Source organism: Carassius auratus, chromosome 23, assembly GCF_003368295.1.
Source record: "Carassius auratus strain Wakin chromosome 23, ASM336829v1, whole genome shotgun sequence".
NCBI classification, from domain to species: domain Eukaryota; kingdom Metazoa; phylum Chordata; class Actinopteri; order Cypriniformes; family Cyprinidae; genus Carassius; species Carassius auratus.
Window position 1 is genome coordinate 14,648,636 of NC_039265.1, and position 18,182 is coordinate 14,666,817.

General features: G+C 39.7%; 1 protein-coding gene across 13 annotated transcripts in view; it reads left to right on the forward strand.

The window, feature by feature from the left end:
• camta1a (calmodulin binding transcription activator 1a) overlaps positions 1-18,182 on the forward strand; it is a 356,861-nt gene that overhangs the window by 310,696 nt on the left and 27,983 nt on the right. For 11 of the 13 annotated variants that reach the window (XM_026199992.1, XM_026199980.1, XM_026199981.1 and 8 more), the window contains 4 exons: positions 8,133-8,286; positions 12,897-13,037; positions 14,235-16,471; positions 16,899-17,025. In XM_026199992.1, the coding sequence (XP_026055777.1) occupies positions 8,133-8,286; positions 12,897-13,037; positions 14,235-16,471; positions 16,899-17,025 (2,659 nt within the window). The remainder of the gene's footprint in view (positions 1-8,132; positions 8,287-12,896; positions 13,038-14,234; positions 16,472-16,898; positions 17,026-18,182) is intronic. The other 2 variants (XM_026199988.1, XM_026199993.1) reach the window with 1 other exon arrangement.

An 18,182-nucleotide genomic window follows, 5' to 3' on the forward strand; every position in this document is an offset into this window, starting at 1 on the left:
CAGGGACTGCTTTTTATCAAAACAGATTTCAACTTTCTCTTTTATTTTTGTTACTGTGTATGAAGATCATTTTTTATATTTTTAAAATGCTTTTTATGTATAGATTTTACATTTTTATTTATTAATTTAGCAGAAAGCATTTATTCAAATCAACTTGAATGAGGAGAACAAAAAATAAATAATACAAATGAATAACAAATATTTTATAAAATATGTTAATTAATAATTTAGTTAAAACTTGGCCAGTCTATGAAAATTATGAATTATTAGTAAAATAGTGATATAATTATTTAAACCTAAGATTCATAAATTTTTCATCAACAACTTTGTCGATAATAATACATATTGTATTGTACTGTATTCATTTATTCAGTAAATTTGAAACTTGGTCCATCCATTAAAAATATAAATTAGTTGTAAAATAATAATATAGTGATTAATACCGGTTTATATTACTTTAGCTGTGGCATAATTTTCATTGCATCAAACTATTTTCCTCTAGTAATAAACACTTTCTTTTTTCTTTTTTTTTCTTTCTTTTTCTAAACCTTAAACTTGGAAAATACAATCAAAAATGGGAATTAATGTTTATTAATTTCTTTGGGAAAAAAGACAGAACATAAAGCCCACTGGGCCAATATGCATATAGTTAAAGAAACATAGCATTTCACATTAAGACTTCTGCCTCGAGTGACACACTGACCTCCATTGTTTTCTGCAAATATGCAAGAAGAAATACTCATGGCTGGTAAGCTTTCTTAATCCACTTGCTGTTGGCAAAACATTCATTTTGAACCTTGTATAAGGAAATTCCCATTTGTGAGACTGATGTTGCTGCCTGTTGCTGGCTCAGCTATAAGAAAAACAAGCCAGGCCAAACAGGTGGCACTTGGAGGAAGTGACATCATCGCTTTTATAACTGTGTGCAAAGTGACTGACTTTTTCCAACTTGCACTTTAAAGTGTTCTGCATATACAGGCTCATAAACATTAAAGGGTTCACAGAAGGGTCTTCCTCTGTACTAGACACAAGCTGTAGGGGATTTGCTGCACACCATCGGCTTTGACGTGTCATATACACCCACTCACGCAAGCGCTTATGTACAAACACACACACACACAAGCAAACCAGTCAGTAATGGGAAATAAAACTATGAAGAAAGGGGGATGTTTTGTTCCCGGCGCAGCACTGAGTCAATTGACCTTGAAATGAACAGCAGCACTGGGGGACAGCAAGGTATGGATACATTTAAAAGCTGGGTGTGGGTGCCAGGGGCCAGCCTACTGCCTAATGATGGACACACTGCTTCATCCATCACCATGCCACAGCCAGGGCACCCACCAGGGCAAGGCTTTAATCACCTCTCTCACTCATAAACACACACACACACACACTCTTTTTCACTCATGAGTGTGGCACACGCACTCTTAAAGGGACAGTTTACCTAAATATGAAAATTCTATCATTTATTCACCCTTATGTTGTTCCAAAATGGTACTGGAACAAAAAAGAATATATTTTGAAAAATGTATTCATACATTGAAGGTCAGTGGGGTCCACTGTTTTGACTTTTTTATACGGAGCATTTTTGTTCTGCATATAAACCATGCAGGTTTAAAATTCCATGAGGGTGAGAAAATATTAAATATCCCTTTAAAGAGACATTTTAGTTGAACTGAACAGACCAACATTATTTGCTCACACTCCTGGTTATTTTTAACTAAAACCAGACAAAATAGATATGAATTGGTATATTATTAGGCGCGTTCGACTTTAAGCAGTGCTGCACAGGATCCTTGTGCTCTCTTATCGTTCTCGCGGTACTTTGATGTCATACAGTGATCATTCTGTGCAGCGCTGCTTCAAGTCGAACGCACCTCATATTTTACTAACTATTCATATTTTGATGGATTTTAACATTTCAAGATTTAGGGAAATTTTTAGGGATCTTTAATTTATTATTAAGGCAAAATTGTTTGATGTGATAGAAATTTTGCCTCAAACTAGGGAATAAAAAATAAATAAAAAAAACACTATATTAAAGTTACTTTATTTCAGCTAGTTGCTAAGGCAACTTTTCTCATTTTTGTTAAACAATAATGAATAAAAACAAAACAAAAATTAAACATTATTAAAATGAACACAGATTTTTTTTTTTTTGCAAATATGAACTAAATATGAATTAAAATGCTGTAAGAATGATTTTTAAATCTGTTTCACAAGACAGTACTATTCTAGTCTTTCTCTATACCTTTCTATTAAAAATTACATATTTTTAATATAAGTAATTGTAAAATTCTCTAACAGTTTCTGAGTGAAATTGTTTCTACACTATTTGTTTTCATTGTATAGTAGTATACATATATACTAAAATAGCATTGGCATGACTTTCTTTCTTCTACTTACAGGAGCACCTAGAACACATTTGGACATCTGGATTGGTCATTATATGTGCCCACATTGAATCAGACACTCACATTAGCATACTGTAAACTCTCTCTTGCTTTCACACACTCAAAGTGCTGAACTTCACCCACATCCTTACACTTTTAACTTTTTCCATTTCACTCCAGTGAAATTTAGCTACAACCTGTTAGACGCTCCATTCTCTTGAAGGTTGCTGGGGTGTTTTGTTTTTTTTCTGGAGAGAGAACATTCTTGACACTCCACTGTGACTCTGACCTCTAAATCATGTCTGGAGTACATCATATTCCTCCAGAACTGAGCCCAGCGGTACTCTGAGAGCACAACACTTCTATCAAGTTAAAAATAGTGAGACAGATGGAGACAAAAAGTTAAATATTTGTTGCGGCATATCAGAAGTGCTGTGTTTTATGTAACATGGGTTAGTGAAATGGCTCTGCTTGTACACCCAGTGGGTATGTTCCTCACCACGCTCACAAGAAATGAGTCAGAGGATCTGTCTCTCCCATGCCTTTTTCCCACAATCCTCTAGGGGTTTCCTGTCAACCAAACGCAGTGCTTGGCCGTGTCTTTTTGTGCTGCGGCTTTGAACTCCTCGCTGACGTTTTTTTCCTCTCAGAACTACATGAGCACTGGTTCTTTCTTCTCTTGGACTCGCTTGTGTGCTTTTTAGCTTAATTAAGATATTTAACCTCAGTGAGGTTCTTGTTGTTCCAGTGCCAAGTCTTTCTCTTTCAGCTTTTAAGTTTTTAGCATTCATGCTGGTTACGTTGGGCCATAATTTTCCAAACGCTCTCAGTGTCTGTTGTTGTTCAAACAGCTACTCCTGGCAGCAATGATTGAGATTAAGAAGATAAATCGGATGTTATGCCAGGCATAAACTGGTATGCATCTCTTAAGTCAAATATGGGGACTTTGCTTCTCTAGTGTCTCATAACTAAATATCATGACAAGTATGTTCCATGACACTAATTTTACAGTGCTGTAACATTAACTTACTATTAACTATGACTTTTGCTTCAATAAACTTCTAATTTGCTGCTTATTAATAGTTAGTAGGGTAGTAGTTAAATTTGGTTACAGGGTAAGATTAAGGTATCTAAAATATGGTTATGCAGAATAAGGTATTAATATGTGCTTTACTAATTTACTAATATTTAAACATATTTAATGGGAATCGTTTGAAAGCAATCCTGCTTCAAAACAAGTAACATAATGTTCCCATGTGTCCAGATCTGAACCAGCGCCAGCTAAATATGAAGCCCAAATGACCTGCTTTCAAACAAGTCCAACTCAAAGACAATCTCATAGGCACAGGCACTTATCTGCCAGAACACGCCGTCCCACCCCCACGCCGCAATAAATCATCCGTAATATGCAGATACCTATTTGAAACCCTGTCCTTCTTCCCAGCCCTTCAGGTTGGAGTTGATGCTGGCTGGAGGCAGGCCCGGGTAGCAGTAATGACCCTGAAGCTATTACTAGTGGATATTTATAGCACTCAGGGCCAGCTAAGGGGCAGCACTCATGACCACATTGGCTTCATGCATGTGGGCGTCCAGCTACTAGTTGCCAGGTTACCACAGTGCTTCCAGGTACCTGTGTGTTCCCCAGACATGCATACACACACATACCTTCAGAGAGAGATACCTTCAGAATTGAGATCTGCTTTCTTTCTGCAGGCTTAAAGCAAAAAAAAAAACTTTAATTGTTTTTCTTGCTTACCAATGAAAAAGACTCGAATAAGAAAACAATTTCTGTGAATTCAAGCACAGAACACTTCCTAATTAAGTTTTTTTTTTTACCTTCGTTGAGCATTTAACGCTCTTAAATAGTGAAGTCGAGGGATAAACACAGGTTCTGTGGACCGGTTGTACAAGATCCACACGCCTCTGCACTCCGGGGATGAGCCTAGCGTAAAGGTGCTGAGCTCTAATGAATGCCTTTAATAATGAAAAATGCCGTTTGCGCAATACCACAAGCCCTGCACACGCTGCAACTCTATCCAAACTTCGACTCCCTTTTCCCACCTCAACAAACCTGGAAGCAAGCCCTGGTTCTCCATGGAGGTGTACCACAAACATGGCCTAAAGATTACATTGCACAATTAATCAATACCTTAATGAGATCCCATTTTCTCCTCCAAATAGTATCCAGGCCGAAAGTCTTTAGTTTGTTGGATAAAAACTTACGTTATTAAAAGAGAGCAGCCAGCAGGAAATTAAATTAAGTTTGCATCCTGATAGATTTATTAGACATTCCACATTTTCTTTGTGTTGTTGTGCCATCGGAAAGAGAGCGAGGGTCTTGAGGGGGTGCGGGCATGATTGTGTGGGTGCATAAAAGCTCTCTGAAGAGATAGAGCGAGAAAGGAGTGAGCCGTAGATGTCATACTCTTCTGGCTCACTTTTGAATTTACGACTGAAGCACAGCTTCACAGATTACTTGTATTTGGATGGGTTGTAAGTCTGCCAAACGTGCATTGTAAAACAGGGACGAATGTGTCGGCGTAGGAGGGACCGAAAAAAAGGAATGTGCGTGTGTGTGTGTGTGTGTGTGCGTGCGTGATTGTCATGGATGTATTGGCTTCTGTTGGTATGTATGTGGTTTTTGTTGTTGTTGTTTGTTTTGAAAGGGTGAATATGTGAGTTGGATGTCTTTTTTACTCTGTGCGCTGATATGAATTTCATGAAATATCAGTGTCATAATTCACCCCAAAATCAATTGGAAAAATTAAATAAATTATTTTTTGCTAAAGAAAATCAAGCATATTTTAGGAACGGTTAGAAAAGGTTAGAATATTTAGAAAAGGTGGCTACTTTGAAGAACCTACAATATGACATATTTTCAGTTGTTTCACACTTTTTTGTTATGTATATAATTCCATATATAATTCCACTTGTGTTAATTCATAGTTTTGATGCCTTCAGTGTGAATCTACAATTTTCATAGTCATGAAAATAAAGAAAGGTGTGTCCAAACTTTTGGTCTGTACTGGGATTGTTTTTATGTTTGTCTGGTTTTTACTTACCCCTCTCATGCTGGTTAAGTATTGAGGGCAAGGCCTGGTGCTCACCACAGCTGCTTGTGCCATATGGAGATGCAGTGCTGGTGTGTGCTTCTACAAGCTCACGGCCACAGCAGCAGCCTGTCCTCAGCTCGCCCTCACCAACCTAACACCAGTCCAGCATGCTCCCTCCATCCACTTGAAAGAGAATAGTACACCAGAACTTACTCTTAAAATCCTCTCATGAAAGACAGACTTCCTATGGATTTAAATTTTAAATCAAATCTTTTCCTTTTAATCCATCAAAGGTGCTGTTCAAACACCTTGACACATTCACTTTGAATATCAAGTGTGCTGGTTGAAGAGTTCAATCAAAAGTTCTCGCTGTGAATTACAGGGCTGTTTGATTTTCAGCATTCTGAATTTAGCTTTTGATTTGTTCTGTCGCCCTTTTCCATCCTGCAGATTTTGTCCCCTCTCTCTGTGGTCACTGTTCAAGGCTTGTTAGTCCCACGCAGAGATTGTCAATGCTCTTTCTAATTGTGATTTGCAGTCCATTCAGCTGTAGTCAGAAGACTGTTTGAGAGAGGAAATGTCGGTCTGAACCTGCCTGGTCAGCAGCACTGTAATAGAGGGGTTCAGAGATGTTTAGTATGACACAAGCCTTATATGAAACTAAAGAGGCTTCCATCAATGGCTAAACAGACAGCATTTAGTATGAAGCTACAGTACCTTCTAAGGATACTGGTTTAAGACTAGATTTCCAATGCATTGTGATGTCTAGGCTCATCTGTGGGTTATCTATCCCTCTGAAAATGTTTAGCTTGGGTTTCTCTTATATGGGTGAATTTCCCAAAAAATGTCTTGGTCACAGTTCACCCCAAAATCAAAATAAAAAACATTTATATGAAAATAAAATCTTTTTTTGAGGCCATTATTATATTATATTATATTATATTATATTATATTATATTATATTATATTATATTTGTATATTTGACTACGATGCTTATTTGTTAATCAGTTAATCAAAATAAATTATAAATGTATAAATGTATTTATTAAAATAAAGTTATTTAATAATACATGTATTACTAAATTATATAATTTATTATTACAAAAATAATAAATAATACATACGAATCATTATTAAAAATATAAATAATAAAAAAACTGTTTAAATGTACTACTTTCAGCTGCTCTAATTTTGAGATTGTGAGATATCATACAGTAGGCAGCGCAGTGTATATTTCATCAGTATATGTTATCTTCTAACCAGGTGAACGTATTTAAGTGGTAAAGAGAGAATGTTTTGCAAATGTTTTCTCTTACCTTTGTATATACTGCCTGCCAAGGCAGCATTTATTTGCTTTCGGACATGGCCATGATCAGGTGTGGTTACCATGGTGCTTTCTGTAAAAGTGCCAGCGGCTGTATGAATGTCTTTCTTTGTGTATATTACCCCATTGAGCATGCAGTACGCATAGATTTTGCGCATGTACGTGGAAGAGTAATGCTGCAGGCCGGGAGGCAGCGCAGAACTGCAGCCCCCAATTCACTCAGCACGTAATGCTCATAAAACTAATAAAAATGCTAATGAAAGGGACAGTTTTCTTCAGTGTTTCGGTGTATGGATTTGGTTTTTGTGTATGTGTTATATATCTGTGTTTCACATGACATTCAAATGTTGGTGTGCTGGAACGAGTGAGATTTTGCGAGTGTGTGTGTGTGTGTGTAATCTATGTGGTGACGGGACAGCTTGTTCTGTGACTGTTTACAACGCTTTGTAATCATCGCTATTTATGATTACAGAACAGAATTGATGTTATTCACTCTGGTTAGATATGCTTTAAACAACGCTTTTATTCATAAGCTGTCAAAATGTATCCAGGAAACATTTGCTGACTTCAAATTGATAGAATTTATATATATATATATATATATATATATATATATATACACTAAGCCCTTACTTTGAGTTGACAATCGTAATATAACAAAAAAAAATAGATTTGTAAGTGATTTATAAGCCTCGCACAAGTCCTGCGTTCACATGAAGATCCCTGTTTGGGATGATGTGTCCCTGGTTTTATGCTCTCTGTGAATAACTTGTACCATCACAATGTACCATCAGTAAACAGTAGAGCAACTTTTGTGCACAACCGGTTTTATTCACTAACCGCACTTGGCTTAACCAGGTGCCGCTGTGTGTATTTAAATTAAATCATTGTCATTCTTTTCAGCACAAACACGCCTCCTTTCTATGTAAATTAGGCTTATTATAGATTACACCTTTTTCACAAGACTCAGCGCTATTTGCCTGTGCAATTAATGTTGCGGTAGTACTGCCTGTAGAAAGCAGACTCTAAGCAATTTTATACTGAATAATAGACGTTTGTGTGTTTTATAGCAATAACTCTTGAAATTATAGAGAAGAACAGGCAGTGAATGACATATTTCACTTAATTCTCTATCTCAGTCATTCTATAAATGTGGTCAAGTGGCTAGCTGCCAAATATGCTAACTAGTGATAAACATGCATTAACACAATTTGTATTCATTATTTGTATGTATGTATGTGTTGTTGCCCCATCTGTTTCCAGGATACTACTGCTTCTTCAGTCAGATCTTTCTACTCACCACACCTTGTCTTCTTTTTTTCTTTTCCTCATTCTGTCTCTTGGTCCTGTCCTTTCCCCAGAACCCAGACATTGTCCTGGTCCACTACCTGAATGTGCCAGCTATCGAGGATTGTGGGAAACCATGTGGGCCCATCCTGTGCTCCATCAATACAGACAAGAAAGAATGGGCCAAATGGACAAAAGAGGAACTCATTGGCCAGCTGAAACCCATGTGTGAGTGTCCAATCACATTCCATTAACTGAATGCATAGCCTGTCTCTTCTTATGCATGTTTTAAGTGATCACTGCAGACAGTGTCTAAAGAAATACCATTACCAAACTGCCATTCAAAGGTTTGTGGTTAGTATAATTTAATTTATTGATCTTTTCTTTCTTTTTTTTACTTAGATGTTGCTTTTATTTATTCAAAAATTCATTAAAAAACACAGTGATATTGTGAAATGTGTAATACAACTTAACTATTTTCTCATTTGATTAGTTTTTCTTAAAAACACTTTTTTTGTGAAAACCATGAAATATTTTTTTTTTTCAGGATTCTTTGATGAATAAAAAGATCAAATGAACAGCATTTATTGAAATAGATTTTTTTATATAATGTAAAAAGTCTTTCCTGTCATTTCTGATTCATTTAATAATCCTTGGTGAAAAGAAGTATTTATGTTAAAAAAAATGTTATTATAATTATTAAAATATATAAGGTAATGTATAGGAAAAAATTATAATTACAATTAATTTGTTTTATGCTTACATAAATAAATAAATAAATAAAATGCACTTCATATCTCCATATTACCTATCTTGAAATAAATTTTTACATTTTTAATATCTTCATAATTTTATTACATTTAACAAAATAATGTCAGATGTAGCAAAATTGCATCTCAGGTAAATTTAATAAAAATAAAAAAAAAGTAGATACTGTAGAAAATGCCTTTGTGAGAAATCATTCTCCATTGTGGTTCACACTGCCCCAATAAACACCAATAGGACTGCAATTCCGTTCCAACAAAACCCAACAGTTGTTGGTGCTGGTTAGGGCAGTGTAAACTAGCCTAACAATACTTGACACTGTCTTCTGTAATTTCTGTATTATTTATGCAAGCCTGGTGCTGTTTTAGTTATGCTGTGTTTCAAGACAAGTTAGTCTCTCCCAGCTCAGCCTACTCCAGGCCAATGTTACCTGCTGCAACTTGTGCCCTTGTTCATAGCAGGAGTCTCCATGTGGAAGCCTTGACATGATTATTACAGGGTCAGTGGAGCCTCTTGTCTGCGTCTCACTGTCCAGAGTGATAAAGCAAGTTGGTTTCCAGTCAGTCAGTGGAGGAGAGCAGTGATGTATTGATTGATGCCAATGAGTGGGCGGAAGAGTGTCTGACTCTCCAGAAATCCCTTCACACGTCCAGCACCGCTTTGCCCGTGCTTTTTGCTTACACTGTGTTTATGTTTTCATCTACGACAGGTCTAGGTCACAGAAATGACCAGAGGAAACCTGTCTAATGAGGATGTTGTAAAAAAGGGGATGACTGCATGAATATAATCATGTTTACCCAGAGTCTTACGAGGACACGTCTCTTATGTGATGCCTAGCATTGATCATTTGAACTAGGACAGGGCTGTCAAGGTAATGAATATATGAAGTCGGATCCCTCTTGTCAGCACTTTCAGACACAGGATGTCGACGAGGGGAATACAGACGAGCTCAGCTGACATTGTAATCGCTGCCGTGTGTTACGATCCCCTTAAGAGCTCTCATGGCAATCACTTAAGAGCTCCCTTTCACATTGACTTTAAGACACGTGCAGTAAACTGTGTTCATTACACTCCATGCCTGATCTACCCCAAAAGCATTTGCCGTAATGCATACAAGTCATTAATGTTGCAAATAGTGTGGATGATGGCAAAGGTGCGAGATGTCTTTCACCGGTCAGGCCTGGTGTACTGAGACTAGGCTAATAGGGCCACAAGATTCGCCCTCATAATTTTCAAACCAGCCGTTATTTGAGCTCATCTGAAGAGCAACAGTATCCCCTAGTGGTGACGCTGCAGACATGCATCCTGTTGATAGTCGGAGATTCATTGTAAACCATATTAGCCATGCATAATTCATGGATGCATTATACATCGGCTCTACGAACCCAATGTGTTCCCTTGAGTAACCCATATCATACGCAAACAGCTTGCATTCATTAACAGGACGAGGTGTGCAGTTGGGATTGAATGCTTTAGGAGTGGTGCATTCCTCGACTAACAGTCCTTAGAGAAAGACTTCTGTAACTGTTGATAGGTTGCAGAGAAGTTTCTGTTTCTCCACTTTAAAAATTTTAATGCATTCGCATCAGATATCGTAGAAATGAATCAGTGATGAGGTTGCGTCATCACCTGCTTTTCACAAAATGAGCGTTTCATCATTGTAGTGTGAAATATAGATTAGTTATTTTTGCCTTCAAGCTCTGATATGCAGGGTGATTTTGAAGTTTTTACAAAGCTTCTGAGATGTATTTTAATTCATCATCAAAGCTTTAAGCTTTCCTGTTTCCTAGAAGTCTACCATATTGCGTTATAAGAAACATTTAATAAAATCCAGAATTTTTTCTGACCCTTATCTCGTTATTGTACTTAAAGATAAATAATTCCTTTTTTCACCAATAACTGTTATTTAGTTCAACCACTGTCATATCGAGAACACTTTTCACAATCTAATGAATTATTTTTGGATAGGATCAAGGCTATAGATTTGTAGCTGTAAGATATCTATTATCATTTAGAAATACATCATATTACGCTAGTAAAATAGATTGTAAACAGGGTTTCATGTTGAAGTAGGCGTTTGCAGCAGAGGTCAAATGGCAGGCCATGGAAGGCAATGGTTGCTTAGTCACACTACAGCTGGAGAGAAGAACGCGCCGGCCTGATTCATTCCTCTCTGCTGATGTAATTTAAGAGACTGAGGACCAGCCATGCCTGAAGCCCCCTCACTGCTGCATGAGCAGATGATCAGACAGTGGTTATAAACATACACACACACGCACAGCAGGGTGCGAGATATCTGATGTGATTTATGTTTCCTGGAGATAGGCTGCGATTAAAGATACAAGTTGATGGGAGTGGTTATGAGGTGCTTTGAGCTTGTGGAAATGGATGTGGCTGGCGGAGAGAATGTTTGATTTGATTTGTCAGCAGCATTTAATCCAGTAGTTTCAAAGTCTTCCAAAGCACTAAAATTAATAATATATTCACAATTGTCCTTGTAAATGTAAATACAATTAAGAATAAATGTAATATTAAAGAAATGTAAAAGTTAATTGTAAAAAAGAAGTTTCTTTTGTAATTTAATATGCAATCTATTAAATTTGTCTCCCTTTTTTAATATTGTTTATATTTTCAATTATACAGATATTTTGATGAATCAGTTTTATTATTATTACAAATATTTCATTACATTTTTTCTTTTTGTGTACATTTTATTATAATATGATTTGAATTACTAGATTTCATATTAATATTTTATCTTAAAATGTATTAATTACAATTTCCCTTAACAATTGCATTTTTTGAAAAACTTTAAGATGAAAATCAACATGAAATTGAACAATGAACTACCCAGATATTATCTTGAGCACCCCAGAGGACACTCCGTGTGCACCCCAGTTTAGGCACGGCTGCACTAAGGAAATATGAATTTCATTCCTCAACAACATTCGGAGATACTCAGACTCTTTGTCTGTGTGTGGTGGAGCAGACACAAGAAACATTGCCAGATGGGCTGTTTGAGCAAAGGGCCGACAGTTCGAAGAACTGAATTAGTAACGGCAGGCCACTTTGGACTGAAATGCGGGAGAATTCCTGCAAGTCTAAATCAGAAGATTCTTCTTCAGATCCTCGCAGCCGTCTCCCGTCGGTCTCACGGAATTCACCAAACCAGCTTGGCCTTTCATTACATGACCTGCCTTGTGCTGCGACTCTGGTTCAGGCTCACGCTGTGAGATTGATTTGTCTGTTCGAGCATGGTCATGCTGGTGTAATGGCTTATGGAACGCCGCTGCGATTCTCTGGCCAAGCGCGGAATGGCAGAGCTCAGCAGAGCAGAGAAACCTGCTGTGTATGTGACAACTGTTGTGCCTGCTCCGGCTGGTGACGCAGCACTGTTTGCGAGTTCAAGCCAAACGCTTTTGTCTCTTTTATCTATTTTTGTCTCTGTGTCTGTTTCTCCCTTCGCCTCCCTTTTCCTCCCCTCGCTTTCACATGCAATCTCACCTCAGCTTGTTACGCTCACTGAAGTAGCAAAGCATGCACAAGCCGTATTAAGGTATCTTGATGCTGTTTGATATTCTAAATACCGTTCCTCTCCAGAGATCAGCACATTTCCTTTGTTGCTTTTCTTTTTCCTTTTGCCATTTTACAGTACAGTTGTTGTTCTTGTTCTTTTCCTCAGAGGAGAGAGGCTGAGCTTGGAAACGGTGATGGCAACAGAGGGTGCAAACTGCAAAAAGCACCATTGTCAAAGGGCTGGGGCTATTACTTCAGCTGAAGTGAGAGGAGGAAGACTTTTGCTCTGTGTTTTTCCTCCCACGTCAGCTGAAAATTCAGTCTTAACAGGCCCAAATCTGTTCTTGAACTTTCCGTGTTCATGTTCGAGGTCAGAACGAAAGTAGACCAAAAATAATGACTCTTTTTCTCGTTGTACTCTTTTTCTGGACAAAGTGGTTTTGATATGGCGTCTGGCTCTGAGGTAAGGTCAGGGATGTAGTGCTCAGGCGGGGTGGGGGAGGGCTGGGAGGCTCGGCTGGTGGGCTGACAACTGTGTCTCCTCTCTCCCTTGGCAGTTCATGGCATCAAGTGGACTTGCAGCAATGGGAACAGCAGCTCTGGCTTCTCTGTGGAGCAGCTGGTGCAGCAGATACTGGACAGCCACCAGACCAAGCCTCCTCCCCGGACTCACAACTGCCTCTGCACTGGCACTCTGGGTAAGGGACAGAAAGGAGGGCTGGGGTGTCGGAGAGAGAGGCCGTCAGAAAGAGACAAGTAGAAACGGAGGGAGCAGGTAGTGCTTTAAATATGTCTGCAAGAACTGTAAAAAATGAGGTGAGTGTAGAGCAGGCTGAAAGCCTAATTAGAGTAGCGTCCAAGCTGAACATTTCACAGATGTGCTGATTTATTGAGCTGTCTGTTGCAATGACACCACTGGGGGGCGTAATGTTCCTGTGTATCAGTGCAGTCAGTCTTTTTTACTCAAGCATACAACAAATGAAATTTCCCGTTATACTTCATCACAAATATCCAGCACAGCACTTTACAATCCCATGGTGTTGCTCCTATAGGGTGTCGTTACTGTGAAGCAAATTGAATTGCGTGTTTAAAACAAATGATCGTGGGGTAGATGGATTGCCATTTGTTGTATGTTCATATAAAGTTCAATTGCCAAGTATGCAGTAAAATGACTAATGTGACACATCAGCCATTTATTAACAAAACGGGAAAGCTATGTGTTGGCTTCTTGTGAGACGATTAATATTGATGATTGATGGTCTCTATAAAGACGTAAATTAATCTCAATGTTCATTCCAAGCATCAGCATCAAAGCATTTTATTCCATTTCAAAGACATTATGTGGCTCATTCTTTGAAATGCTCTTCTTCTGATGTACAAAGCAAACAGTCTCTTATAGTGGTGTCATATATAAAACAGCAGTGTAGTTATTATCATGTGCTTTGTATTATTCAAAAATAGTTTCAATGGAATGAATAATAGGAATCGCTGAATGTGTTAATTTAGATACTGTCATGAACAAAAAACTTAAGAGGAAAAAGTAAATATTGACAATACTTATAATAATGGAATAAAGTTAAATGTGTGGAATGAAATATGAAAATTTAAATATGAATTATTCTGAATGCAATAGAATGTCCACATTTGCTTTGTGTATGCAATACTAATAATATTGCTAAGGATAAATATTGGTGGTGACACTAGTGATTCTGCTGATGATTGTAATAATGCTCATTTTAAAGGGGATAATGCCATTAAGGGGGTCAGATATATTAATTATTCTAATAAAATAGTATGGATAATGATAATAATACATTGTTTTATTGTTAATAAAATATTCTAGTAATAATCTTTAGTTAGTAAAATGATTAGCTGTTTTCTGTTTTCTACTGCAGGTGCTGGGAGCAGTGTGCATCATAAGTGTAACAGCGCCAAACACCGTATTATCTCTCCCAAAGTGGACCCTCGTTCTGGTGGTTACAGCAGCACCCACTCTGAGCTCCAGAATAATGATGTGTCTGAGGGCAAGACAGAACACAGCCACAGCAGCAAAAACAGCGGAGGAGCAGGAGGAGGAAGCGTACGTGAAAAACGAAATGGCAAGGTCCATAAACCTGCGCTGCTCCACCAGAACAGCACTGAGGTCTCCTCTACCAATCAGGTGGAAGTGCCAGACACGACCCAGAATTCCCCTGTGTCCATCAGCAGTGGGCTGAATTCTGACCCTGACATGGCTGACAGCCCAGCGGTCACAGGCATGGGCCATGTTGCCTCTGTTATGGGCAGCCTATCCCAGAGTGTCTTCATGTCTGAGGTGACTGGGGATCCCGTCTACAGCATGTCCCCCACTGGAGGCCACAATACCCATATTATGGGCCCCGACGCCACCTCTCACAGTCTGGTATTAGGAGTCACCTCTGACAGCCACAAGTTTGCCTTTCCAGGAAGCAGCAGTGCAGATACAGGTGGTCCAGGAGCAGACAGGCTGTCCATGCTCTCTGCCTCTGGCGTCTCTGAGGAGCTTGTCCTCTCCAACAGTCTAGACTCCAGCGGCATCAAAATCCCAGAAGCCACCATGAACTTCGACCCAGATTGCTTCCTGAACAACCCGAAACAGGGCCAGACATATGGGGGAAGTGGTTTAAAGCAGGAGAATGGCATATCCAGTGCCTCATCCTCCTCAACAGCTAGCACCAATGGTTTGCGACGCTCACCACCTATATCCGATTCAAACTACGGATTCAGTTCTGCACTGGTGAAGAACATCAAGACCGAGGACACCTCCTTTGAGCAACAGCTAGCCGAAGAAGGGAGCTACCAAGTGGGGCCAGTTGTAAGCTGTAGCGTTTCCAGCTGTTCAAGCTCCCAGAACTCACTCACCTTGACCCCTGCTGCCTCTCTGCTTCCCTCTGGAGGGGGCCTGAGTCCAAGCACCACACTGGAGCAGATGGATTTCAGTGCCATTGATGCAAAGCAGGACTACTCCGCCGGTGCCACAGCAGTTAGTTATAGCCAGGCAATGAACAACTTAGCTCACCAAAACAGATCTCCAAGTTTTTTTCTTCAAGAAGCACCACAGACAGCCCAGAACCAGCAAGGCCGGCAGAGCTCCAGCCAGAAGGGCCACCTTATGGAACATAACACCGCTGATGGGGCCTACATGGGTCTGCAGGTTGTAAAGACGGAATCGCCTGGCAGTAATGGTCATCTCCACCACCATCACACCCACCAGGGCCAACACAGATCCAACTGCAATGGAGGCTCACCCACCGAGGGACAGGGACAGACTAGCTCACTGCAACTCCTTCAATACCAAGGAGGTTTCCCAGGCCTTGGTCCTGAGCACGAGGAAGTGGTCGGTATGGATCAGAACCACAGTGTTGGGGCCGGCCAGTCTGGGGCCACTGAAAATGGGACAGATGGTTTGCTAAAGTCTGGGGATCATCTACAAGCCTGTGGAGGAGGAAGTGGAGAGAGCGGAGGAGCAGATCACTTCATGCAGCAGAGCTCAGAGAACGGAGCCAGAGCTGAGGCCGTGGCTTTGAGGAATGGAAACACCACGAGTGGGCCCAACAGCGGCTCACAACAGCAACTCCAGCCATTGCTTCAGGGAGCTAATTTGGTTCAGGGGCTCTACAACACTCACCACGGTCTTAGTGGAGCCGGAGCCAATGGCGGAGGAGGCACAGGCATGGAAATCAGCTTGGATCATTTTGACATTTCTTTTGGAAACCAGTTTTCTGACCTCATCAACGATTTCATCTCAGTGGACAGCGGAGCCACAGCGGTAGGGGCTGCAGGGACATTATACACCCACCAGTTGGTGGCCCCGCTTGGGTCAGAAGGAACTGCCACCTCAGGTGGGAACCAACAGCAAAATCATGAGGATGCAGCCAACAGGGCGGCAGGATATAGCCCCTCTGAGCTCTGCCTCCAGTCGTGCTGCAGCCCCCAGTCTTTAGGTGGAGGTGCTGGTGCTGGCGGAGGGACAGGAGACACAGGCTCACTGGCTTACATGCATGTCGCTGAAGTAGTGTCAGCAGCAGTGGCCCAGGGCACTCTGGGAATGTTGCAGGCCACTGGGCGACTTTTCATGGTCACTGACTACTCTCCAGAGTGGTCCTACCCAGAGGTATGTCTGTTTAAATGAAATGCTGTACATTGTACGTTGAACAAGTTTTCCTCCATTACAAACACATACTCAGATAGGCTACTACTATTACTACTAATTATTGTTAATACTATTATTTATACATTTTTACTTATTTAAAATAATTACTGTATGTATAGCATGCTTGATATCCAAACATCTCCAGTGCTGTTGCATTATTACACCACAAGATGGCAGAATACCCTTGGAAACCCATTTAAAACGCAATCGATGTTGAAGTCTTGTTGTCTTCCACAAGATGGCACAATAGCATGTCTTTATTTTCCTTTCAAATGCTACATTTATACCAAAACGTTTTAATGATTATGATGTGATAAACATGATTATGATGCTACTTTTTCTTTGAGTATGCATATGTTATGTGGGGATTTTTTCCTCCATATTTCAGGGTGGTGTGAAGGTCTTAATCACAGGGCCATGGCAAGAAGACAGCAGCATCTACACTTGCCTGTTTGATCAGATCTCTGTCCCTGCCTCCCTCATCCAGCCCGGAGTTTTACGTTGCTACTGTCCCGGTAATTTCACATTTATACATATAGAAGTGACTGACTAATAAATATAATATAAGCTTAATTGTGGAGTTAAACAGGCTCTCACCATTTTCGTGTTCAGGATTTTCTGAGTGGGGCTAAAATCATGACTCGATGACGAAACTGAGTCACTGAGCATGGCCCCTCCCCACTATACTATAAGACATGTGTTCGACTTATAGCAGCACTGTGCAGATCGCTCGGTGTATGACATCAAAGTATAGACCTATAGACAGCAGACGACTTCTCATGCTTCCGAATCGTTTTCATGTCATACACTAGGTGTGTTTACATGGACACTTTTTGCTTCCATAGGAATGAATTCATTCTGATTGACAAATCTGAATGTAGTGTTTACATGAACACTACATAAAGTGATCGGGGTGATATGCGCATTGATATGTCACAAGCTTCTGATCACATTTACTCTTTTGACATGCGCACACTGCATGAATATACAGAGTTTCCAACTGCTGTCGCATACTTTTTTTTAAAAGCCCACGTGATATTTATCTACTTTGGTTCCTAATAAGGCGATGACCACCACATGAACTGTTGTGCTGCTTAACGTTACTTAAAAAAAAAAAAAAAAAGGTGTAAAAGTGCCCCTTACCACACCCAAAACTACTGTAGTCGTCTGTTGATGAGAGTCTTAATCAAGGACTGGTGGGACGTGGTCCTGTTCCACTTCACGTTCGCTGAGTGAAAGGGGAGTTTTATAATGACATGACACTACATATTTATGACACTTTAATCGCCTGGAAGAAAACCTCATTCCACGCGTCATACATTATTACGCTATTTCTACGTCACTGCGCATGCGCAGTATGTTACCGTTTTCAATCCGATCAATTTTTTACATGTCCTCTCGCTCGGATTACCAAAGCAATAAACCACCCCTTACAATCCAATCAAAATTTTAGTCTGACCAATTTAATTCCGACTGACGTGTTTACATGTGACATTTTTATTCTGATTGTGCTTCTAGTCCTATTACAATCAGATTAGTAGGGTCCATGTAAAATAAATGCAGCTACTGATCGTTCTGCAGAGCCCTGTTTCAAGTCGAACACATCTAATAAATACAGTGTAGTGGTGTGCCTGCTCAATTGCGAGTTGCTGCTGTTCGTACTACAGCCTAG